Source organism: Pelodiscus sinensis, chromosome 4 (genome assembly GCF_052426305.1).
Source record: "Pelodiscus sinensis isolate ZL-2025 chromosome 4, ASM5242630v1, whole genome shotgun sequence".
Classification (NCBI taxonomy): Eukaryota; Metazoa; Chordata; order Testudines; family Trionychidae; genus Pelodiscus; species Pelodiscus sinensis.
The window spans coordinates 84,924,120-84,950,319 of NC_143055.1; the positions used below are offsets into that span (position 1 = coordinate 84,924,120).

The following is a 26,200-nucleotide window of genomic DNA, read 5'->3' on the forward strand; positions in this document are numbered from 1 at the left end:
CTGCCTCAGATTAATTTTGAGGCTTCCCTGCAGTGTAGATATGCTATTTTGAAATAAGTTATTTCTGAATAACTATTCTGGAATAGCATGTTCTGAAATAACTATGTAGTGTAGACATAGTCTATCAGTAGTCACTGAAATTCTGGAAGTTCAATAGATAAATCTTGAATATAAGTGAATTATATTGATTGGGATGGTCTTTGTGAGCAACAACATTGCTCACTGCATGTGTAAACTTTAAAACACTTTTCAATTGTATTTTTAATCCTAAAGGGTTGATAATTCTGTAATCTGAATCTCTAAAATTAGCATCCACAGTTGTATAATAAAAAAGAAGTGAAATGTGTATTCCATGGATATGATGCATCCTTATGTGGGTAGCTTACTTCCCTTTGCCAATTTTTTCTAGCTCTAGTTGTTACTAAATTGGATCTTTTCATTATAAAATGCTGCAGCAAGGGATTTTGACAAAGTGCAAACTCAAAACATTAGCCATTTTCTAATTTTGTTCTTTTATGCAAAACCCTGTTGCATTGATTCCAGCCTTATCAACATTGTCTTACATAAAACATCAGTAAGAAGAAAAAAAAAGTTAGTGGAATCAAGCACAGAGCCCTAGGAAACATCTGATGTTCCTCGTGGCTCTGAAGCTGAACCTCTGAGGCTCACCAACTGTTTCCTACAATTTCAGGTTTTATTTAGGATGTAGGGCATGTTTATTTCTAGCAAACCAAAAAATTAGCATAACAAAATGCCTGATTCTCCATTTTGAATGCTTTTGAAAAGTCAGTGCAAGTTGACTCATTAGTTACCCCGTCCAGTTGATTGTGAAAACGAATGCACTAATCCAATTTATCAGATATTCAAGGGAAATTTTATTCTCTAAAACTGCCAGTTGGGATCCCAGCTAATAATCAGGCCATTCAGGCTCTTGGTTATCAGATATGAAGTTTCTAGATCGGAAGTATATATCTAAAATTACTCTGGAAACCAAATTTTTGGGGACTTGTGTCGTTGCCAGCATCAGCCTTTACTACCTGATTTGTGATGTTTTAAGTAACAGTATAGGCTTGATTCTGAATGTGGCACACAAGCCTATATTGTTACTTAAAACATCACAAATCAGGTAGTAAAGGCTGATGCTGGCAATGACACGAGTCCCCAAAAATTTGGTTTCCAGAGTAATTTTAGATATATACTTCCGATCTAGAAACTTCATATCTGATAACCAAGAGCCTGAATGGCCTGATTATTAGCTGGGATCCCAATCAGGTTCACACGCCAACTGGCAGTTTTAGAGAATAAAATTTCCCTTGAATATCTGTAAAATTGGTACGATGAGAATCAGACCTTCTCTATATAAATGAAATTTATTTCTATAGATTATAAGCCAAAAAATAACCATTGCTCGGAATCGTTTTCCTTGGTATTAATAAAATGCTTAGCGATAATTAAATGAAAAAAATGCTATACAAAATAGTATTAATATATCAGTAAACCTAACTTAAACTGCCTCCATGCAAAATAATCTGAGTAATTTAACATTGATAGGATTTTCAACTTCATATGAGCTGACAGTTTGGGTTAGTTTCATTTCTATTTTATGATGCTATGGAACCACTGGAATCCTAGTAAAGACTTATTTTATTGGAATGGAATCTCAGATGATCATTTTTACTTGTCTCCCACTTTTCCTACCTTATGGCTCTTTATTGTGACAGCCCAGCGTTTTGATGGAAAAAACGTGGACATGGTCTTTCTGAAGTTAGTCAATACTACTTCTAAATAGGTCATTGCTTTAGAGTGAATTTCTGCACAACTTTCAGGCCCTGCTGCCTGGTGGATTGGGAGAGATCTCTGGAGCTGAATGCTGATTCGTGTCCTCTCACCCTAGTAATGCATTTGTGCTACAGTTAGATTCTTAGCATCTTCCTCTGCTTGGTTTGGGGTTCTTGGCCTTTACTACTTGACAATTCTTTGTGTTCATGAACACAGAAGAGCCTATAACCTACATTGAATGCACTTTAGACCAAAATAAACCATATGCAGTATTCTGTTTTCATAACTGAAGTGGAAAATAGTATCTCTTAATAAGAATAGCTGTGCATGAGAGTTTGAGGGGTCACCTGATTGAAAGGCTTATTGCCGTGTAAAGTAACAGCTCTGTGGTGGTTTGGTGTTAGTGCTTTCATAGATGCAGTAAGTGGTCCCTTTATTTTGTTAAACTAGTTGGGTATCCTGTAAGTTAGCAATAGAAAATCAGTCCAAGTTAGATCATCTAGTCAAGGGGTTCTCACCTTCATGGGGTGGTAAGATTATTATCTAGGGGTTGCAAGTTGTCAGCCCTATCCCTGGCAGGGCTCCATATGTCAGCCTTGCTATGCATTGGGGCTGACAGCCCCAGCTAAGTTTACTCCTCCCCCTGTTTTTAATTTATGGGGTGGGGGTGGCACTCTGAGGCAGAGCCCCAGGAGGAATAACTTAGAATGGCCCTGGTGAGGGGCTATTTTGAAATAGCAGAAGTGGAGCGTCTACACAGCCCCTATTTCAAAATAACTATTTCCAAATAGGCGTAGAATGAGGTTTACAGAAGTTTGAGAGTCATTGGTCTAGTCCTTCTGCTGCCCAACCGCAGTTGTTCTCTGCAGTATTTTTTTTATGGTACAGAACGGACTCTGTTTTGGAAACCAGGAGAACTGCAGTGACACAAGTTAATTTAGTCAATGATGTTTATTTGAATAGTTCATTAACTGTGATGGTAATTTAACCCTGTCCATCTATCCAGATGTAATGCAAAAGAAAAGAAAAATCAAAGCTGTCATCCTGTTACATATTTAATCTTAGTCTTTTCAATGTGACAACCTCATTCCTAATAACATTAGGCCCAATTCTGACCATGGGCAGGAGTACAAGGGGCCTCTTACTACCCTACATGTTTGTCACACAAAGGGGAGAACAGCTTCCATGAAGTACTACTCTCCTACCTGTGCAAGTGGGTGAGGAGTGGGCAGAGGCTCTATATCATTTCTTTACCCACCGTGTTGGCCAGCATAGCTGAGCAGGTGCAGAAGGAGTAGTAACCTGTTCCAGAGGTAGGACCAACTCCTATTGCTTCCCTATCTAACCCTGGGGCAGGAATGAACAAGAGACTATGTTATGACTGAATCATAATCATGACTGGTCTTCTGCCTGGACAGCATGACTCTGTGCTTCCCTTTGCTCAGAACTTGTGATAAAATTAGTCTATTAGTGTATCACTTTTTCTTTGCTTTGTCGTTAGGAAAGCGATGAAGGCATGACTCATGTTTGTTTTTTCTGACCGGATGAAATAGGGGCTTAATATAATATAGGGAAGGAAGAGAGAAATCTGAAATGTGTGAAGTTAGCTTGAATTGTGGAAGTCTCATCCGATCATGAGAGAGATCAATCTTATATTATTCCATGCTTACCTCTTCACTGCTTGTGTCAGCGTGTCTCAGGACGGAATTAAACTATGAAACAGAAACAAAAACAGAATATTTGTAGAGAGAGGCAGAGCCTCAAAGGGTGTGTCTGTACCTAAATTTGGAGAGTGGTCCCAGAAAACTCTTGATATCAGGCGCACATTTGTTTGCCAAATTACCCGAAATTTTGATTTAATAAATTCTTAGTTCACTTTCAGTGCACTTCATTTTCTTTTTTGCCCTTCACCATTGATATAATTTTCTATGACTTCTAACAAGAGGGTGAGAGAAGTTGTAGGAAGTAGAGATATAAAATTTTGATAATCAGCTAATCGAATAGTTGATGGACTTTTTAGCCTGCTCCCCCCAGCACCAGCCACTGTTTCTCTCCCGCCCCCCTTTGCTGCCTCTCTCTGATGGGGAGGGAAGCGACTACTCAAGTTCCTACTCGGCTACCTGATAAGCATTTTCTTATCGGGTAGTCGACTAGTCGCTTACATCCCTACTAAGGAAAGAGCAGAAATATGCTTGATAGGGCAAAAATAGTATTAAATTATAACATTTTTACCTTTCCACTGAGAACTCAATATAAAATGTTCTTCACTCTGAAAGAAATCAGGTTGATAATGAATGCTGGAAATGTTTATCAATTTGCCTTTTTTTAAAAAAAAAATGCACAAAAGTCATGAGAGGACAGAAAACACTTCGTGTAAATCATTCTTGGAACTTTCCCAACTAGATTTTAACTGCTAGCTTCATTTCCACAAGTGATGCAAATAATAAAGCCTCTTTTCTCTGATTAACCAAAAAAAAAAAATCCCCGAACAGACTAATCCCACTCCCTTAAACCAGGTCCACAATCTAAGCCCTAGAGATATAAAAAGGAATTGGTGAATAAGTCAACTTGATCTTGCATGAAAAGGGTCCTTTTATGAAAACTTGCTGTTTATACTAAAGCCACACAAAAACTGTAGGACTAGACTGGGGTTGCACGACATGACATGACATGAGTTGCATGGGGTTGAACCATATTATACTACCTTGCAATATTCTGTACATATTTAGGAGTTCAGGATAGAATGCATGGCAGAGCTTGAAGCTTTGACGACTAGGATTGGAGAAAAATGGAAATCAAGAAAGGTGCTGTGTAAAACATATCCTTCACTGGGAGTGAGAGAAACAGAAAAGACAAAGTCAGAGTAACCACCGAATGAACCTAGTTGAATCAATGAACTTTTATTGGTGGACTATATGGTGGTTATTTTGATTTTTAAAAATATCCCTAATATCCTTACACTTGGAAGAAAAGATTAGCAGAAAACAGGAACTGCCTGTCCTCTCAATCCTCACTAGTAGGCTGTATCCTCCTTTTCTCCCAGCAACAGATTAGTGGTCAGATACTGCAACTACTATCTCCTACAGACGTCTATACAGTTATTCAATATTCTGTCCCACAGATGCCCCTTAGCACCACACTGCTCACACAGTTCACTATGACACTCTGATGAACTCAGACAACTGAGGAAAAATATGGATTAAATTGTGAGGAAAAATTGAGACAGGAAATTGTAAGCTCTGTAAAAAGAGTTTATTAGATGATCAAGAAAGGAGGGAACAACTTTGACTAAAAGCCTGTCCTGGAACTATGAGAAGGAATTTAAGTATATTTAGTGCAAAAGAAAAGAATAACTGGGTGAAATTTAATGGCTTGCCATGCACAAGAAGTTAGGTTATATGAGCTGAAGGTCCCTTTTGGCCTGAAACCCAATGAATCTTTAAAAGTTGATGGAGGAAGATCAGGGCTCCGCCAGTTATCATGTGCTGGACAATTACAGCTGCCTCGACCAGTTTTGGAATGCAGTATAGTAGCTGAGATAATGTGGCCCTATCCCATTAAGAGCTTTATAGATCAGCACCAGCCCATGAAGTGAATCTGGAAGTGAAAAAGAGTTAGTGCAGACTGAATTTTTGTCTGGAGCCACATGGTGACTTACAGTACTCTAGACTGGAGGATTGGAGCTGATAAATGCATGAACTGCTGTGATAGATTTGATCATCTGAAAGGAATGGACAAAGTTTTCATGCTAGCCAGAGAAGGAAGTAACATTTTTTGTTGCTGACACTATTTGGATGTCCAGTGTTAGTAATGGACTTAGCATGACTAAACGTTGCAAAATGTTATCTACATATTAGGAATTTCCTAGTTCCTCAAAGAGTTTCTCTCTTCCGATGAGTCTGACTTCTGCCTGTTCAAGGGTCAGTTTGAACCAGCTGTTCTTTATCCGGGCTGTAATTTCCTACAATGGTAAAATATCAGGGCCGCTTTTTGCTAAGTAAAAGTGCTGGGGAGCTGAGTCTGTGTAGGAAGACTGGCCTAGTAGATAGCGCACTTGAGACTTGGATTCAGTCTTTGGCTGAGCCACAGACTTCCTATGTGAACTTGGGCAATTCTCTTATCTACCCTGTGCCTCAGTTCCACATCCGTAAAATGGAAATAATACTTCCCTGCTGCACTGAGCATAGTGAAGATGAAAATCCATTCATGACTGAGAGGTACTCAGATACTATGGTATTGAAGACTATATAAATAGATAAATATATTATAAAATCTGTTGCCGTTGTAATAGCTTATGTTCATCATGTGATGTCCTCTAATACTAAACAAGAAGGATGACAGAATTAAGACTTAGGAAACTCCATATGTCAGAGCTCTAAGGATGGAATAACAAACTTAAGGAAAGAATATAGTTAGCTATGCACAATTTCAGTCCACTCCTGCCAGGACGTGTATGTGAATCATCAGCACCTCACATCAAAGAATATCAGCATTGTTGTTTTGCTTCTGTTCAGTTCTGTGAAGTTGTCAATCTGTGTTATCAATGCTTTGCCAGTTGTAAGTTAGCCTGAAGCCAGGTTAGGAGAGGTGAGTTGTTGCTAGATGGTAGTTGATGACGTTGGCATCAACCATTGATTTTTGGAAGACAGCTCACATATTTCATGTTTCCTGCTGGTTGATTACCATGTTCTTTGAGAGAGCCATTGACTACTTCTATTTCTGTCAGAAATGGGCCATTATATTTGCTGCTGACTCTGGCATGCCAATGGGGACAAGAATCTAAAGTGAGGCAAGGATTTTTTTTTAAGACTATAGTACCTTTTCTTATTGAGAGTGGGCTTAGATCTGAAAAGAAGAGTGGTGCAAATGAGAGAGACTCATGGATTCTCAGTTTTCTGAGCAAAGTATGTCAAGGAAAAGTGTCCTTATTGGCTGCCTTACTTATCAGAATAGTTCCTTTAGTTAGGGTTTGGTGCATGCTATAGGTTAATAAGAACAATTTTTGGGCTAAGAGAAGTAGCTGTGATAGTCTGTGACTGAACAACTTAAACAAGGAATGGTCCTGCAGCACCTTAGAGACTAATAAAAAATGTAGATGGGGGTATGAACTTTTGTGGGCACAACCCACTTCTTCAGATGAATGGAGCAAGGAATCCAGAGGTACAAATAAACAATAGAAAAAGTGGAGAGAGGGGGAGAGAAAGAGAAGGAAAAAAATCTTATCAATTGGAGTGTCTGTGCTAAATTAAGCTAATAGAGAGGGCTGTAAGTGCCCAATATTTAGCTTTTGATGTCATTAGAGTGTTGAATATAGAGGCCCGTCCAGTTAATGTCTTTGTTCAAACCTTGATTAAAAGTGTAAAATTTGCAAATGAAGGCAAGTTTCATAGCTTCTCTCTCCATTTGTTTTTTGAAATTTGTTTTTGTAATAGTATAGTCACTTTGAGATTCATTAACGAGTGCCTGGGCAAGTTAAAATGTTCCCCAATAGGTTTCTGTGTGTTACCATTTTGAATATCTGATTTGTGTCCATTAATCCTTTGTCACAGAGACTGTTCAGTTTGGCCAATATACATGGCAGAGGGGCATTGCTGGCACTCGATGGCATAGATCACATTGGAGGATGTGCCGCTGTATGAGCCTCTAATGTGGAGACTTATGTGGTTAGATCCTGTGATTATGTCGCTTGCATAAATGTGTGGACAGAGTTGGCACCTGAGTTTATTGCAAAGGTGGGTTCCTGGATGAGTATGATGGAGTGTGCTGTGTGGTTGCTGGAAAGACTTTGTTTCAGATTAGGGGGCTGTATGTAGGGAATGATTGGCCTGTCCCCCAAGGCCTGTGAGAGTGAGGGATCATTTTCCGGGATCGGTTGTAGATTGTTAGTGACGAACTGGAGGGGTTTAAGTTGGGGGCTGTAGGTGTTGACCAGTAGTGTTCTGTTGTTTTGTTTGTTGGGCCTGTCTTGAAGAAGCTGATGCCTGGGTACTTGTCTGGCTCTGTCAATCTGTTTTTTCACTTCCCTAGGTGGAAATTTAAGTTTTAAGAATTCCTGATAGAGATCCTATAGGTGTTCGTCTCCGTCTGTGGGACTGAAGCAAATCTGGTTGTATCTTAGGGCCTAGCTGTAAATAATTGATTGGGAAATGTGTCTTGGGTAGAAGCTAGAGGCATGTAGGTAAGTGTAACAGTCGGTAAGTTTCCGGTGTAAAGTGGTGGAAATGTGGCTGTCGTTTAATTATGCTGTAGTGTCAAGGAAGTGATCTCTTGGACTGCTCCAGGCTAAGGTTGATGGTGGGGTGGAAGCTGTTGGAATCCCTGTGGAATTCTTCAAGGGTCTCCTTCTGGTGGGTCCATATGATGAAGATATTGTCAATGTAGCATAAGCAGAGTAAGGCTGCTAGGGGGCGAGAGCTGAGGAAATGTTGTTTGATATCAGTACGGTATGCCACAGTCAAAAAGATCAGTAATGAAGCCAAAACTGTGGAGAGGAGCTAGTCAATATTGGGAATTTCTATCCCACTGGAAATTCCAATATTTGGAAATTTCCTGCAAAATTATTTTTTGTGGATAAAAAATGCATTTAGTCAGTCAGATCATTTAATCTGGATAAAATTGAAATATTTTCTTCTGATATTGATTTAAAAATTATTATAATATTAAAAATGTGAAAACTAAAAAGTGTTTCAATACCAAATACTCTATAGAGCATTCTACTTTCCTTAGTGCCTTTTAAGTAGAGCCCGCTTTATATCCATGAGCGTCTGTATCTGCGGATATTTGTGTCTCATTTTTGTGGATGCAAATTTTGTATCCGTGCAGGGCTTCACCTTTAAACTCTGTTTATAATTGAAGAAACTTAAGTGGGAATCTGGAACCATCTTTAAGTTAAGGTTCTCTTCAGAGCAGGCCACTTTATAGATATTGTGGTGTTCCATGGTCAAGCTGCCTTGAAGTGTTGCTTTTGAGGTTCTTTTGCAGTGGAGGGGAGCCAATATTTCAAAGGGAAATGGTCACTCACCACGTAGCTGCATCACAGCAGTACCTAAGAATAACCTAAATGTACCTGCACTATAGAAAACAGAACTGGGACTTGATTTTTAGACTATCAACTCATTTTCCTAATTTAAAAGTCAAGTTTTAGGGCATGGGGGGGGGGGGGGGAGAGACAGGCTAGTACTGCTATGAGTCTGGCTTTCAGTCTTGTTTTTGCTGATATCCTTGTAATATATAAAACTAGTGTTTGTTATTCCTCCCTACTTGTGTTGAAAATTTGTAATTGAATTAAATAACTTTGTTTGTTGTTTTGTTTATTTTAATACACATTTGCAGCTGAAAGTTACAAGGAAACCCAGATGGTAAAGATTAAAGAAGAACCAATGGAAGTTGACATTCATGAATCGCAGCCCTCCATTTCACCCAGCCAGACTCTGGGTTACAGCACTTTATTAGGGAGAGACAGAACTGAACACATACAGAAGGTACCAGAGGCCCGAATGCTCCCGGAGAGAAACCTCTTCAGCCAGGATATATCTGTGAAAATGGCTTCAGAACTGCTCTTCCAGCTGTCAGGTAAAGAAAGTAGAAATAGCTGTCCCTGTGTGCTCTTTAGAAGAGGAATTGTAAAAATAAAAAGAAAATAGCTAACTTTTTAATTTTATTTTACAGACTTGTGAGTCTAGTATGGGATAAAAAAATACTAGAAATGAGAAACACTTTCTTCTGTGCTTTCCATTTGAAATTCAGAAGCTTCCTCATAGCGTTGATCAAGAATTCTTTAGCTGGTTAGAATACAATTTTGGGCGTTGTCAGTCAAAGTGGTTTCATAATGTTTTAACTGTTTAGGAAAAAAACAGAGTTCAGCTCTTGTGGCTTGAAAGCTAATTAAATAATTTCTGACAGCTGGGGCATGCAGATTTGAAAATAAAGGAGGGTTTCTATGCACGCTATAACTATTGGAATAAGCACCTGATGGCTGCAGCATCAATAGTTCTTCTGGCTGCTTTACAGATTCCCGCTCTCAGAAGGGCAAGCTTCGGAGAACAGGTAAAAGTTGTCATTGCCATAAACTGAATGAATGCAACAATTGCATTCTAATAGTGCAATGAACAGTGAGGCTAAAATACGCAACAAGACAAACATTAGTACAAATGACAATTTAAAATAAAAAGTATTCTAGTGCGTTAGCTCATTTGAATGATTGGATTAAAGTTTTCCTGTATGGTAGTATAAACCAGCAAGCATAGAAAAATAATTAAAAATCTGTACAAATGGGGTCACTCATGCTAATTCAAACTCTTTGTTCTTCTGCAGAAAAGGTGAGCAAAGAGCACAATCACACTAAAGATAATACCATCAGAACCACAACCAGGTATGTAGCATTCATAAAGCACTCCAGCATGCATTGCAAGGGTTGACATTACAGTACAGTGCAAACTTCAAAATGACACCATTTCACAATTGTAATATCATATAATACATGCAAGAGAATTTTCTGTGATTAAAAAAAATTAATCCCTATAAATCAGTGCATATTATGTGGTTATAAAATGAGACAAAATAGCAGTCCTGGCAAGGGGAAACTCCATATCACAGATAACTGTAGTAATGATTCTTCCTTTCCCTGACCAAATATGCAAATATTCCATAGATATTGATTTTGCAAATTTATTTTTTCTGCAAAACAAAATATTAATTCAGTAAACTAAAACTTAAAATAATATCCGGTACAATTGGTGAGTATGGAATGATCTGACAGTGTAGTTTTTACCAGCTATGTCTTGTGATTAATTTTCCTAAAATACTCCTCAAATAGCAGTTCAGTTTTGTGGTTTGGATCCACTGAGGTGAACCCTCATAGTTTCTTTCAGGTATGAATTTAAAAATCTATTCAAGTTGTGCGAGTTAAAAGCTAATGGAATATTTGATTATAGACCAGTGTTTCTCAAAGTGGTCTGTGAAATCACTTTGAGAAGCTTGTTAACTGGCCACTCCAGCGTGTTTACTCACCATTGGCTGCAAACAGCAAACTGGAGCCAATGGGAGCTGCAAGGCTCCGTAGCTGTGGCGCCGGAAAGTAAATAAACCACAGTGGCCAGTTAACAAGTTTCTCAAAGTGGTTTTATTATAGACTAATGGTCAAGATTAGGAAATGGGGCAGTATTGGTGTAGAATTAAGAGAACTATCCTATGATTCGACCAGCATGTATGTTCTTATGCACAGTATGTTGCATAAGAAGCAGGTGTTTGAATGAGAAATGGTGACTTTCGGCTCTGATATAAGGAACTTCCTGATCTCTTTAGTGAATGGAGGCTGGGAGACCTCTTTAAAAATTCCACTGCACTATACACTTATTTACCAAGCCTCCTCTTCAACTTGCCGTTCAGTTTGAATTAACGTTATACAGTATGTGTGACATATATCCAAAGGGGTGGGGAACCTGTGGCCCGGGGACTGGATCCAGATCCCACATGGCTTGCATCCAGCCCCCAAGACTAATTACTCATGTGATATTACAATGCAGATGTGGTTATTCCTATTCTGGAAACAATCCTGCCTTCTGATGCCTTTTAAACTTAACAATTGTCCTTATCTATGAGAGAGTCTCAGTTTAGCAAATATCAGGTTGAAATGTTGTAATTTTCATTTTGTTCTGGGTAAAATCATATTTAGTATACAAGAGGAAAGGTGTATGTCAAACAAATACTTTCCAACAAGTAGACTATTCTTTTATTTTAATTTTAGTGTACCTCCTAGTATCTGTACTACAGGCAGTCCCCGACTTACGCGGATCCGACTTATGTCGGATCCGCACTTATGAACGGGGCTTTCTCGCCCCGGAGGTCGAGGTGGCGGATTGCTACCTGCGAGCTCCGGGGCGAGAAAGCCCTGTTTGTAAGCTGCTCCGGTGCCCCTGGTCTGCTGGAGACCGTCTCCAGCAGACCAGGGGCACCGGGCAGGTTCCCGCGCTTCTGAGGCTTCCGGACGGTCCCCAGCAGACCACAGGCACCGGGACTGAAGCCGCAGCCGCGGCGGGGTCCCGCGCCTCTGAGGCTTTGCTCTGGCAAAGCCTCAGAGGCGGGGACCCCGCCGCGGCTGCGGCTTCAGTCCCGGTGCCTGGGGACCGTCCCCAGCAGACCACAGGCACCGGGACTGAAGCTGCAGCAGCGGCGGGGTCCCGCGCCTCTGAGAGTTTGCTAGAGCAAAGCCTCAGAGGCGCGGCACCCCACTGCCGCTGCGGCTCTGCTCCTGTGTCCCTGGTCTGCTGGGAGGGGGGGCGCAGCTAGTGTGCCCCCCCCCCCAGCAGACCAGGCTTTTGTTTTGGAACCTGGGGCAGAGCAGCTGGGGCGCTGCCGATTGGTCCTGCAGCGCCGCTCTGGGCACTACTGGACCAACCCGGCAGCACCCCAGCTGCTCTGCACCAGGTCCTGATTCAGCTGCTGCTGGTCAGTTTCAGCAGTGGCTGAATCAGGACGCCTGGGGCAGAGCAGCTGGGGTGCTGCTGGGTTGGTCCAGTAGCGCCAAGGAGCGGTGCTACTGGAGCAACCCAGCAGCACCCCAGCTGCTCTGCCCCAGGCGTCCCCAAGTCAGCCGCTGCTGAAACTGACCAGAGCTGACTACAGGAAGCCCGAGGCAGAGTTGCTCTGCCCCAGGCTTCCTGGAATCAGCCGCTGATCAGTTTCAGCAGCAGCTGACTTGGGGAAGCTTGGGGTTCTTAAGTTGAATCTGTATGTAAGTCAGAACTGGTGGTCAGTTTCAGCAGCGGCTGAATCTGGACGCCAGTTCCGACTTACATACAGATTCAACTTAAGAACAAACCTACAGTCCCTATCTTGTACGTAACCCGGGGACTGCCTGTATATGCAAATGTTGTTTCTGTTCTGGTCTTCAGCTGAATGAATAACACAACTGCTCTGTGACATATGACAATCAGCATCAAAACTAACTTATTAACTGTTACAATTAATAAATTATACTTTCAAAATCAGATCATAGTTAACTCAAAATAGATTTTGCATTCTGTAATCTTTGATAATGCTCTATTTTGGTGAATTATAACAGTTTTTGTGCTTCTACATTTGATTATTTTATAATACTGTCCGGGATAGGGAAGGATACAAGGAAAGCCAAATAAACATATCAAAAGAGAACCACCCAGGATATTTCATGACTTATTTTGAACTCCATTCCTAATTAGCTTAACTAATTAGTTAAATGCTCTTATTAAGACTTAATGAAAACAGTCCCGCTCCTCCCTCCTCACCCCCTAAAAAGTTCAGAATGGTCAGAAGAGTACATTTTTTTTAATTTAAAAAATCTATTCTTATTTACTGATGCATATCTTGATGTTGGGTTGTCACTAAATTACTCTGAAGTGATGCCATTAAAATCATTTTGGAGACATACTTTTCACTTTGATAGGAAATTTGATGTAGCGGTGCCACTGAAGTAAGACCACTGTACTTAACATCATAGACTGCATCTGTTTTTAGTAGGAATCTTCTATCCCCAAAACAGTTGATTGAACATTAGTTATAAAAGTACAGTAAAACCTATATAATCCGGCATGCTTGGGGATTAAGGTGTTCTGGTTATCTAAAAATTCCGGTTATCTGAGGGTCCCATCAACTTAGGAAAAACCAATGGATAATAGTAATAATAGTAAAACTCAAGTTTTTAATATTGATAGTTTTGTGGTGTGAGGCAATCGGTCTCACATTTCTATTTTGAGTTAAAGATGATTAGTACTTCTTAAATACAAAATTGTTAAGCCAAGCATGGTAAACAAAGCCAGGCCTGTGCACCTGAAGATGTGACAGTATTGTGGCTGGGGGCAATGCCAATTAACAAAGTTTTCTGGTTAACAGAGTTCCGGATAACAAATGTTTCACTGTATTAGGAGGCACACTTATTACTTTAGCTAGTCAGTGTTGTGTTTACTAAAAGAAATCTCTCTCCCCCTCAGCCCTTTCTTTTCTGAAGATACATTTAGACAATCGCCATTCACTTCCAATTCAAAAGATCTCCTGCCCAATGAAACTGCTCTTCTTGGAAAGATATCAGCACCAGGTATGGCCTTTTTAAAATTGAATTACTTTTAACTTAACATAAAAATAACTGTATTATAGTTCTGAGAGATACTACTATCTGTACTGTATTTATTCAGTACATTAATTATCTAAACTTCTCCGTAATAAAACTTAGTTTTTCTATAAAAACAACTCCGCCACTACAAAAATTAATATTTTTTTAAAAGAAAAAAGTTTCTTCATAATTGCCCAAGCACTTATTTTATTAATCTTTATTAATATTAAAAAGTCTCTCTTAAAAAAACCCCAAAACAATAACCTAAAAAGGATGTACTTCAGTATTATAAATGGAGTGTGTTTCTTTTCACAGCCTGTATTTAAGGGAAGCATGAAGCTCTCTGATAAGTCATTATTGCCCTCTGGTTCCCTTGTTGGTGGCCAAGCCCACCCTATCAATTCCCTGTATTTTGAGGGAAAACTCACTCAGCTTTCCAATGCAATTCTCTTACTCATATCATTCATTTAGGATCTTATCCTGAAAGGTGCTAAACACCACCTACAACATGCTGACTGTCAATTCCTGTTAGGAGCTAGGAACTCTTAGCATCTTTCAAGAAGTGCTCAAAACTGCAGAAGACATGGCTTGTAGAGCCCAACAAACTTGTACTATCCCTCAGAATGAAAACTTGATGTACATTATCAGAATTATTGCAATGAAATTATGATTCTTTTCAAGAGTCAGTGTTTTAACGGAGGTAATTGGAACCATGGTGTATGTTTTTGTATCAGATAAGTTTGAATGGCCAAAAAATTGTTGGGAGAGTGATTGCATAGGAACTTTTTTTAACAATTAGTTTATTCTGTATTACAGTATTACCATTTACAAGTAGAATATAAGTGGTACTTATTTATTAATTTATATATAGATATGTTGGGGCATATGGTTTCCTGATAATATTGTAAAGCGTCTAAGGATGGATCAATATGTAATTTGCATGGATACGTTTGCATAAATACTAGTTTCCTTTACAATGTTTAACTTATACTTTTGGAACAACTCTACTTTATGAGATTTACTTTCCACAAGTGAATAACCCTTTGATAAATGAGGTTTGCAACTGACATGTCAAAACAGCTTTACACTGCAATAGCACTATGGAAGTGATTTAAAAAATAAAAATGATATATACAAAGTATATATAATCTTAGAGAGCTAAGACTTCATTCTTTGTTGGTACAAAGTTTTCATCTTTCTCTGGTGTTTCTGGTGGAAATTGTGGATGTTCTGGAAAGAATTAAGAACTAATCCATACTATTGTCAAATCTACCTTCAAGAGTTTTCTTCTAAATGAAACGTGTTTTAAGTAACCACTCAACAAATGGACAAATCGACTGATTTAAATAAGGTGTTCTAATGTTGGATCAGAATTGTACTCAGTGTTTTGGGACTACTTTAGATTGGTCTCAGTAAGAGTTGTGTTCTGTACACGGAGGTCTGTACATGGAGGCTCTCAACCTTTCTCTATCTAAGCCACCTCCCTCCCATACTACAAAAACTCCATAGGCCAGCTATGCCACAACTACTATTTTTCTGCATATAAAAACTTGGGCCGGCAATAGTGGGTAGCAGCCAGGCAAGTTGTTTGGTGCCCTGTAAAACTAAACTGCTCAGGCTTTGGCTCCATCCCTGTAGAGTGAGACTCAGGCTTGGGCTTTCTACCCCATAGAGTCAAATGCCTTGCCTGCTTGGTGGGGCCCCTGAAACCTGCTCACAGTCCTCCCAGGGGGTGTCAGACTTCTGGTTGAGATCTGCAGCTGTACTTAATGTAAGAAAGCTTGCTACTCTAGAGTGAGGAATAAAGTCATTTCATGGAGTAGAAGCTGTTCAAGAGATAGGGAAGGGAGTAAAAATGGCTAATTATTATGGAAAGAGATGCTGTAGTAAAGAAATGTACTTACAAACAAGGCTTTGCCATATATTAATGACTTGAAAGAGTATCTGGAGAATGAAACTTCTTGAGAACACAACATTATTTTGGTTAGTCAAAACTTGGATGGATTGTGAGTTAGGGATGTAAAATTTCGATGATTTGACTCATAGAATAGTCGATGCAATTTGCATTGACTATTCAATTAGTTGATAATGGCACCTCCACTTTTGAAGTGTAGCAACAGCCCCAAGGCTATTGCTACACTTCAAAGGTGAAAGCGCTGCGGGGAGCACAGGACCAGCGAGGGACTCAAGCCATCATCCACTGGCCCTGTGTTCCCCATGGAGTTTCAAAGCGGCAGCACCATATGGAGCCCGGGATCAGCAGGAGAGTCCCCAGCTGACCCAAGGCTCCACATGGCATTGGTGCTTTGAAGCACCTTCACCTCTCTCCCTCCTCCTGCTTCTTTCTGATAGAGGCAGCACAGGGGGGAAGCAATTACTGGACTAGTGTGTCAACTATCCGATAAGCATTTGCTTATTATTGCATAGTTGACTAGTTTTTCACAACCCTATTGTGAGTAAATCCAGAAGGATCTAACAAAGCTCAACAATTAGGCAATGTGATTGGAGATTATATTCAATATAAATAGGTGAAATAAACATGGAAGGAATTTCTTAAACCATTTATATCCGAGTATGTGCAGAAGATAACGCTTTCTTGAAATTTGGAAGTTCATTTGACAGACTCAGACCACAGACCAAATGCAATGTATTCTTTGTCCCTTTCTTAATGATTCCCAGCATTCTGTTTGCTTTTTTTCTCACCTGCAGCACGTTGAGTAGATGTTTTCAGAGAATTATCCAAAATGACTTCAAAGATCTCTTTCTTAAGTGGTAAAAGTTAATTTAGACTCCCTCTGACCATTTATACCTACCCTTTGTTTCCTGTCTTTGAACCAGTTATCAGTCCATGAGAGGACTTTCCCTTTTATCCCATTGCAGCTTGGCTGAAGAGCTTTTGGTGAATGAACTTATCAAAGGCTTTCTGGAAATCTAAGAACACTATAGCCACTGGATCCCCCTGTCCACATGCTTATTGACCCCCTTAAAGAATTCCACTAGGTTGGTGAGACGTGATTTCCCTTTACAAAAACCATGTTGATTCTTCCCCAACAAATTATGTTTATCCATGTGTATGATGATATTGTTCTTTACTATGGTTTCAACCAGTTCTTCCAGTATGGAAGGCAAGCTAACTGGATTGTAATTGCCTTGATCACTTCTGGAACCCTTTTTTAAAATTAGCATTACAGTAGCTCTCTTCTAGTCATTTAGACAAGAGAGACTAGGCTGCCAGGAGCCTTTCCACAACCGGGCATGGCTGGCAATGGGAAAGGCAGCGGGGCAGGACCGGCAGCCAGACTAAGAGTGGAGCCAGGCTGGCAGAGCTGGAATTGACTTCTCTGGTCTCTGGGACTCCCTCATTTGGCCCCAGTCAGGTCCTGAAGGTGCCGGATAAGGCAGGTCCAACCTGAAGTTCTTCAATTTCACATTTGAGTTACTTCAGAACTCTTAGGTTTATGCATCTGGTCCTGGTAATTTATTACTATTTAGTTTATCAATTTGTTACAAAATCTCCTCTTAGGACATCTCCACATGGGATAGTTCCTCAGATTTGTCACCTAAAAAGAAAGGCTCAGGGTTGGGAATCTCCCTCACATCCTCAGCCATGTAGACCAATGCAAAGAATTCATTTAGTTTCTCTGCACTCATCCTTGAGTGCTCCTTTAGCATCTCGATCATCCAGTGGTGCCACTGGTTGTTCAGGGGGCTTCCTGCATCTGATATATTTAAACATTTTTTGCTGTTACTTTTTGAGTGTTTGGCTAGCTTCTCTTCAAGTTCTGTTTTGGCCTTCCTACTTAAATTCTGGCAAATGAAATGTAAAAAGTATATGCTCCTTTCTATTTTCTTAACTAGGATTGAACTTCCACTCTTTAAAGAATGCCTGTTAGCCTCTCACGCTTTCTTTTACTTTGTTGTTTATTCATGATGGCACTTTTTTATTCTTCTTTTTGTTTATTTTACTTTGGGGGTATACATATAACCTGAGTCTCTATTATGGTGTCTTTGAAAATTTTCCATGAATCTTGCAAGGATTTCACTTTTGGGACTGTACCTTTTTTTTTTTCTGTTAAACTAACCTCATTTGTGTGTACTTCTCCTTTCTGAAATTAAATGCTATAGTTTTGGGCTGCTGTTGTGTTTTGCCTGCCACAGGCATGTTAAATTTAATTACATTATAGTCACTATTGCCAAGAGGTCAAGCTCTATTCACTTCCTGGACCAAATCCTGTGCTCCACTTAGCACTAAATCACGCACTGCCGTTCCTTTTGTGAGTTCCAAGACTAGCTACTCCAAGAAACAGTCATTTAAGGTCTCAAGAAACTTTCTTTCCATCCCATCCTCCTTTATTTCTCCTTATCTCTCCCTCCCATCCATGGACTCAATATGGGGATAATTGAAACCCCCCATTTGTATTAAGTTGTTTTATTTTAATAGCCTCTCTAATCTCCCTGAGCATTTCACAATCACTACTGCCATCCTGCCACAATCATACAGCCCGACTGCTCTCTTCGTATTATTAGAACATGAAATTACTATCCATAGAGATTCTGTAGTAAAACTTGGTTCATTTAAGATTTTTAATACTTTGGATTCTATGCTTTCTTTCAAGTACAGTACCACTCATCCACCAGCACAAACTATTGTTTTGTATCCTTGTATGACTGTGTCCCATTGATCATCCATCATTCCACCAAGTTTCTGTGATTCTTATTATATTAATATCCTCATTTAATATGAGGCACTTTAGTCCATCCATCTGATTATTTAGACTTCTAGCATTGGTATATAAGCACTTTAAAAACTTGTTACTTTTTAGCTGTCTATTACATGATGTAATTAAACAAGACTCTTTTTCATTTGCCTCTTACAGATTCTGCCCGTATTTTATCATTTTCCATCCTCTCTTTTTACTAGGATACAGAGAATCTCCATTAACAGATCCTCTCTTTAGGGATGCCTCTGTCTGATCTGTGTGGTCTTCCATATCTGCTGGCTTTTTCCCAACTTAGTTTAAAACTGGTCTTCAGCCTCTTAAAATTAAGTGCCAGCAATCTGGTTCCATTCTGGTTTAGGTGCAGCACATCTTTCCTACAAAGGCTCCCTGTTCCCCAAAAGTTTTCCCAGTTCCCAATAAATCTGAACCCATCCTACCTACACCATCATCTCATCCACGCATTGAGACCCTGCCTCTCTAATTGGCTCTATGCGTAAAACTGGAAGCATCTCAGAGAATGTTTATGGAGGTCCTGAAGGTCAATCTTTTACCTAGCAGCATAAATTTAGCCTCCAGGACCTCTCACCTACCCTTCCCTGTGCCATTGGTACCTACATGTACCATAATTACCATTTCCCTCCAAGCACTACGGAAAAATCTAGATGTCTTAAAAAATCCCCAATCTTCGCACCAGTCACACAAGTCACTATGCGGCCATCGTAAACCCAGTTGTCTAAGCTTCTAATGATCGAATCCCCCGTAACTATTACCTGTCTTTTCCTTGTTTGACCTTGCCATCTCTAATAAGAATATATAACTGTGTGTACATTTAAAAACAAAAAGCATCAGCACACAATCCTGCACTACACACACAATTCTACATTCAGGAGTGGATGAGCGAAAGAATGAATCACACATGACAGATGTTAGCCCCATTGCTTATTGCGCTTTTGTAACACGCTCAGAGCCTACGGTGACGAGGGCAGTAAAACAACCTACATAGGATTCTTCTACTGTTGGGTTCTGTGTTAGTTGTGACCTCTCAGGAAAAGATAATTGTGGACAGCTCAGTGAAGTCATCTGCTCCGTGGATAGTGGTAGTGGAATAAGAATGAATACCTGAAGACTGTTGATCAGTAACAAGACAATGCTATGGAAATCAGTGAGCGGTATTCCATAAATAAGCAGTGTCCTCTAATCCTGAGATTCCTTTTGGGTTATTTCATCTAAAAAAGTACATAACAGAAGTAGAATAGGCCCAGAGACAGGAAAATTTCAAGAGTGATTTGAGTCATGAGGAATTCACAAAGCAACTGTATCTTTCATCACCAATTCATATCCAGCCTGGGTTGTTTAATGGCAGAGTGTTCAGTAACAAACATGAAAAAAGTTTGACTTTAGGGAACATATGTCCACACTCTACAACACCATTGCAGTTGGCAATAAGTGGCACCACAACTGGCAGTCCCAGCAGAGAGACCAAGAACTGAATGAATACGGTTTGTACATTACCCTTTCACTCTTGGCAATGACTCCTTCAGGAAGGATTAGAGCACATGGACAGGATATAGTGAGGAAGCTTTCACTGCTCAGTCACATTTATTGCCTAAGTGGCGCAGCTTGTGGGTGGTATCTATTTCTAAGAAATTGCTGATCTAGATGGATGAGATTCCTGCCAGCATTCCATGTGGGGGCTTCTTGGCACCCACGTGTGAGCATTTCATGGAAAGTAGGAAACATAAGATGGGAAAAAGAAAGCTTATGTGAGCAGGAACTGAAGACGAAGAACCAGCTGGTTGGGATACAAGATTGAGGTCCACAAGGAACAAAAAATAATTAGGAAGAAAGGACCATGTAAGAATTAGGTGAGCTCGGGAATTGGCTTTAGAGCCTGTGCTGCAACTTATAAGCACTGTATAGATAGCTATTTTTAGGGCAATACAGGTGGGACCTCCCTGTTCGGCACCCTCAGGACCTGACTGGTCCCGGATGAGGGATTATTCGCATCAGGGGGCGTTGTTTCTGGCCCCTTGTTACTGGGCCTCCCTTTCCCCCTCACCAGGCTTCCAGGTTCCCCGGGCTATGCATTGCATTTCCCTCCCACCATGCATAGCGCCAGGCTCTTGGGCCTCCCATCCCTTGCAGCGCACTGGGACTCTCTGATTCTGAAACATCTGTACTGTAGTCCTTCTGGACCACAAATGTTGCTGGACCAGAGAGTTCCAGTTTATAGAGGTACAACCAGTAGTATGAGCCCAACTAGACAAAGTCTGTTGACCTAAACTTTGGATATGTCCAAAATATTGTATGGACATATCCCTAGTTGGCAGTAGTAGGGGCCATGTAAACATTTAGTCAGGGCAGACTAGCTTGGAATAGATTTACACTCCAGCTTTCCACAAATTAAATGTGAATGTAGGCAAACCTAAGAATTAGTAGTGAAATGTATTAACATCAGAGAAGAGAGACCAGCAAGCATATCACATGAAAGAGGCACTACTGTCACGTTGCACCGTTTTGGCTGGGCAATCAAGGAAATCTGATAGCTATTGCAATTTCAGTATGTCTTGCCACTCGGTCAGCATGCTAATAATTTGTGATGAGTTGTCATTTTAGGGGGAAAGGTAGTATCCTTTAGAAACAGTACCTAAACTAAATAGCCTTTGAAAAGACTCCACTCCAAAGGCTCTTGAGCAAAATAAGTAATTATGGGATAAGAGGGAAGGTCCTCTTATGAATTAGTAACTGGCTAAAAGACAGAAAATAAAGGGTAGGAACAAATGGTCAGTTTTCACAACAGAAAGAAATAATAAGTAGAGTCCTTCAAGGATCTATACTGGAACTTGTGCTGTTCAACATACAGTATTCATAAATGATCTGGAAATGGGAGTGAACAGTGAAATGGCAAAATTTGGAGACAATACAAAATTACTCAAGATACTTATGTCCAAAGCTAACTGTAAAAAGTTAGAGGGATCCCACAAAATGAAGATGAAATTCAGTATTGATAAGTGCATAGAAATGCTCAGTGGGGAAAAAATCCTAACTATACATATAAAATGATGGGGCTTGTCAAGGCTGTTCCCCACTTTGGCACTCTAAGTGCAGAAGGTGGGGGCCTACAAGAGATCTTAATTACCTTACCTCTATAGGCTTCTGTTTAAAAAGCTCCCCAAGGTCATAGATTGTGAAGGCCAACAATTATAACTGGGTTAAAAAAATAATTAGATGAGCTCAGGGAGAATAGGTCCTATTAGACAAGAAGATCAGAGATGCATCTTCATGGTTAGATATCCCTAAGGTCACGTTAACACAGCAGGGCAAAAGTTGAATTAAGCTACACAACTTCAGCTATGTCAATTGCTTCGAAATAAGCTATTGTTGAAATAGCTAAATTCCGCTTTTGACGCTGTCTACATAGCAGGAAGTCGAAGGAAGAACGCTCTTCCTTCAATTTCCATTACTCCTCAGGAAATGGGGGTTACATGAGTCCCTCATCTCAACATGTTTTTGAAATAGTGGCTTGCTGTGTAGACACGTTTTGTTGTTCCAAAATAACGCTGCTGTGTAGATGTGCCCCAAGCCTCTTACGGCCAGAAGCCAGGACTGAACCACAGAGGATAGCTTACAGGCAGTCCCCGAGTTACGCGGATCCGACTTATATCGGATCCGCACTTACGAATGGGGCTCTCTCGCCCCGGAGCCTGCAGGCAGCGGGACCGCCCAGAGCGCAGTGGTCCCGCCACGTCGACCTCCGGGGTGAGAAAAGCTGCTCCGGGTGCCCCTGGTCTGCTGGGGACCGTCTCCAGCAGACCAGGGACACCCGGAGCAAAGCCGGGGCGGCGGAGGTGTCCCGCACCTCTGAGGCTTTGCTCTGGCATAGCCGGGGAGGCGCGGGACTCCGTCGCTGCTGCCGCTTTGCTCCCGGTGCCTCTGGTCTGCTGGGGGGGGGGGGGGCGCAGCTAGTGCCCCCTCCCCCCCCCCAGCAGACCAGGGAGATGTGGAGCAAAGCCCCGGGCCTGTGGTAGAGCAGCACCGCTCCTTGGCGCTACTGGACCAACCCGGCAGCACCCCAGCTGCTCTGCCCCAGGAGTCCTGATTCAGCCGCTGCTGATCAGTTTCAGCAGCGGCTGAATCAGGACACCTGGGGCAGAGCAGCTGGGGTGCTGCTGGGTTGGTCCAGTAGTGCCGAGGAGTGGCGGTGCTACTGGACCAACCCAGCAGCACCCCAGCTGTTCTGCCCTAGGCGTCCCCAAGTCAGCCGCTGCTGAAACTGACCAGTGGCTGACTACAGAAAGCTCCTGCCCCGGGGCTTCCTGGAATCAGCCGCTGATCAGTTTCAGCAGCAGCTGACTTGGGGATGCCTGGGGTTCTTAAGTTGAATCTGTATGCAAGTCAGAACTGGCATCCAGATTCAGCCGCTGTGGAAACTGATCAGTTTCAGCAGCGGCTGAATCTGGACGCCAGTTCCGACTTGCATACAGATTCAACTTAAGAACAAACCTACAGTCCCTATCTTGTACGTAACCCGGGGACTGCCTGTACTTGATAATTTCCCTGTTCTGTTCATTCCCTTTGATGCTTCTGGCATTGGCTGCTGTCAGAAGACAGAATCCTGGATGAGATGGAGCATTAGCCTGAGCCAGTATGGCTGGTTTTATTCTAACATTTGATAAGTTGTGAGGGCGTTTCTTCTTTTCCCTTTGTTTATTGAACATTCTGATGTAATTTCCCATTTCTTTCTGTGGTGTTGATATCAGCCAAATAAAATAATTTCTGGTAAAGAAAATAATGGCCTATGATCTGCAGTTGTTCTGCATACATTGAGAAACTTATTGTTAAGAGCTCTTATTGTTAAACTCCCTCAATATACTGCACAGAATTACTGTAAACAGACTCCACTTTCCACATTGCAATCCACTGAATCTGAGAGAGAATATCATTTTATTTAACAATTAACAGAGAATTGTAAAAAGATTCCCCTGTACTTGATTTGTAAATTAGAAAAGTAATAGGTTCAATTCTCAATTAAACATTTCCATGTCACTGATTCTTGATTGTTATATAATTGTGAGACATGCAGCCATTCATAGATTTCAAGGTCAGAAGGGACCATTGTGATCATATATACCACAAGCCTTTGAACTTCCCTAAATTATTCATAGAGCATATCTTTTAGGGAAAAAAAATCTCATTTTGATTTGTAAATGGTCTATGATGGAGACTCCACTACAGTTCTTGGTAAATTATTCCAGTAGTTAATTGCTCTTGCTGCTTTAAAAAAATTCCAGCCTGAATTTGTCTAGCTTCATTTTCCAACCACTGAAAGTTGAAATATTAAATATTTGTTCTCCAGAAAGATACTTCTGGACTGTTGCAAGTCATGCCTTAATCTTCTCTTTGTTAAACTAAATAAAATAAGGTCTTTGAGTCTGTCATTATAAGGCATGTTTTCTGTGTGGAGTGTTTATATCTTTCCTCTTTTTACCCTGTTGTCCTTTTTGAACACCTTTAGACTACTCTAGACAGCCTGTGCCTGAAGAGTTCGATTTCCTTTCTTTTGCAGTGGGAGCCAAACAAAGTACACAGGCCTGTATTAGATTAGCGGTGGTCCCCCTCTCTCTGGCTCAGTAAGAAGCCACTCCGCTATATCTCAGAGGCCCTGCCCCTGACAGTGATTAGAGCTCCAGCCTTAAATAGAACAGTGCAATACAGTGGTCTTAAGGAGCTCAAGCCCTCAGGCAAGGTGGTTCTGATGAATAGTCTTAAGATTCAGGGCCTTAGGTAGGGCAGAGCACCTACAGCAGAGCAGTAGGCAGACTATTATCTGACATCTTGACTCAGGTAGATCGCAGATAAATGCAGGCCTCTTGGCCTAAACTGGGGTGGCTGCCACTCCAGGGATGGGGTTGGCAGTAGCAGGAGTAGGGGTTCTGGGACTACCCTACTCCATTGGATCCCAGGCCAAGGCCCTAATAGTGGGTCAGTGGGGATCCTACTGCAACATGCTGACCGGTGTTCCGACAGCAACACAACCGACCTATAGTTGGCTGTGCCTGGGCTAAGAAGTTTAGTGTAGTTCTAAGCACTAGGAACTCTATGCTTTGGTCTATATCTCTAGATAGATTAAAATTTGATCTTCTGTTAACTTTCTTGACCCATAGCCAATTTTTAATCTATCTTAATAGCTATCTACTACCTTTGTCTCATTCTTTAAGTCAGATTACTCTTCTGAAATACAGATAAATGATTTCTGCAGTTTCAACTTTTCTAATCAGTTCAGCAATGTAGTCAAAGAATTCCACTACATTTTTGAGGTACAGTCTTCATCTTTGAATATTTCTGAGTTTTATTACTACTTTATCACCCATTCTTAGTTCACTGAAATGTACATTATTTTATTACCCATTCATCACAGTTGGAGTCTAGTGACCTGTATCTTTCCTCATCCATTCTCATGTTCATTGCCCCCATCCTTGTTATGAGGTGGAAATGGTGGTGTTTAGCATGGTGTGTGTGTGTGTGTGTCTGTGTATAAAATTTTGGGGTGTGATTTATCTGGGGCTTTTCTAGTAGTTCTAATTACTTGATATTTGGTCATTTGTTCCATGGCTATATTTGCTTTGCACTAGCAAAAAAAACCCAAAACAAATTCCCAACTCATTCCTTGAACATATATCTGTCTCATCATCAGTAACTTTTCACTCTTGTTTTCTGGTAACCTTTGTCTCCTTATTGACTTTACTTCTGATGATAGGACAAGAAGCAATGGGTTTAAACTGCAGCAAGGGAGACTTATGTTGGACATTAGGAAAAACTTCTTGTCAGGGTGGTTAAATACTGGAATAAATTACCTAGGAAGGTTGTGGAATCTCCATCTCTGGAGATATTTAGGAGAAGGTTAAAAAGACATCTATCAGGGATGATCTACACAGTACTTGGTCCTGCCATGAGGGCAGAGGACTGGACTTGATGACCTCTCGAGGCCCCTTCAAGTTCTAGTGTTCTGTGATTTTTTTTTTCTTCAGCGGCAGTTCAAAAATCTCGCAGCTTTAGCACTACATCTTTAATCTGATGAGTAAATTAGTTTCAAGTTCATCAGAATGGAGTGCCTCACAGTGTAAATCTTTGGAACTATTTTTCAAGCCAGCCATTACGTTTTCTGTGGAATAGCACTTGAACTGGATAGATTACTTGACATCAGGGGTTTGGCAGAGCTGAAACCCTAACTGGAAAAATAGGTCTGAATGAGATATCCATCAACTCCAATAATAGGACAAGGTAGAAACTTTGCTTTATATAGCTCAATTCATATGTTAATTTACTTCCTACATACCCACTCCCTCCATGAAAAATTCCAGTCCATCACAGACTCAGTCACACAGTAAGAAAGTACAGAAACTACTCCCACAATCCAATTGGGCAAAACAGTGCAATTGTCAGAACCAAGGTATGTCTACACTACAGAGTTTTGTCGGGAAAATGGCCGCTTTTCCAACGAAACTTGAGGAACATCCACACTGCAATGTGTTCTTCCACAAGAAAATTGAAAGAACAGAGGGGTTTTTCCAGAATTGGTAATCCTCATTCTATGAGGCAGAAGCCAAGAAACTTG

At 40.8% G+C, this 26,200-nt stretch overlaps 1 protein-coding gene across 1 annotated transcript in view; it reads left to right on the forward strand.

Moving 5' to 3' along the window:
* ZNF827 (zinc finger protein 827) overlaps positions 1-26,200 on the forward strand; it is a 177,395-nt gene that overhangs the window by 74,850 nt on the left and 76,345 nt on the right. The window contains exons 8-10 of the mRNA XM_075929977.2: positions 9,112-9,351; positions 10,093-10,150; positions 13,746-13,849. Of these exons, the coding sequence (XP_075786092.2) occupies positions 9,112-9,351; positions 10,093-10,150; positions 13,746-13,849 (402 nt within the window). The remainder of the gene's footprint in view (positions 1-9,111; positions 9,352-10,092; positions 10,151-13,745; positions 13,850-26,200) is intronic.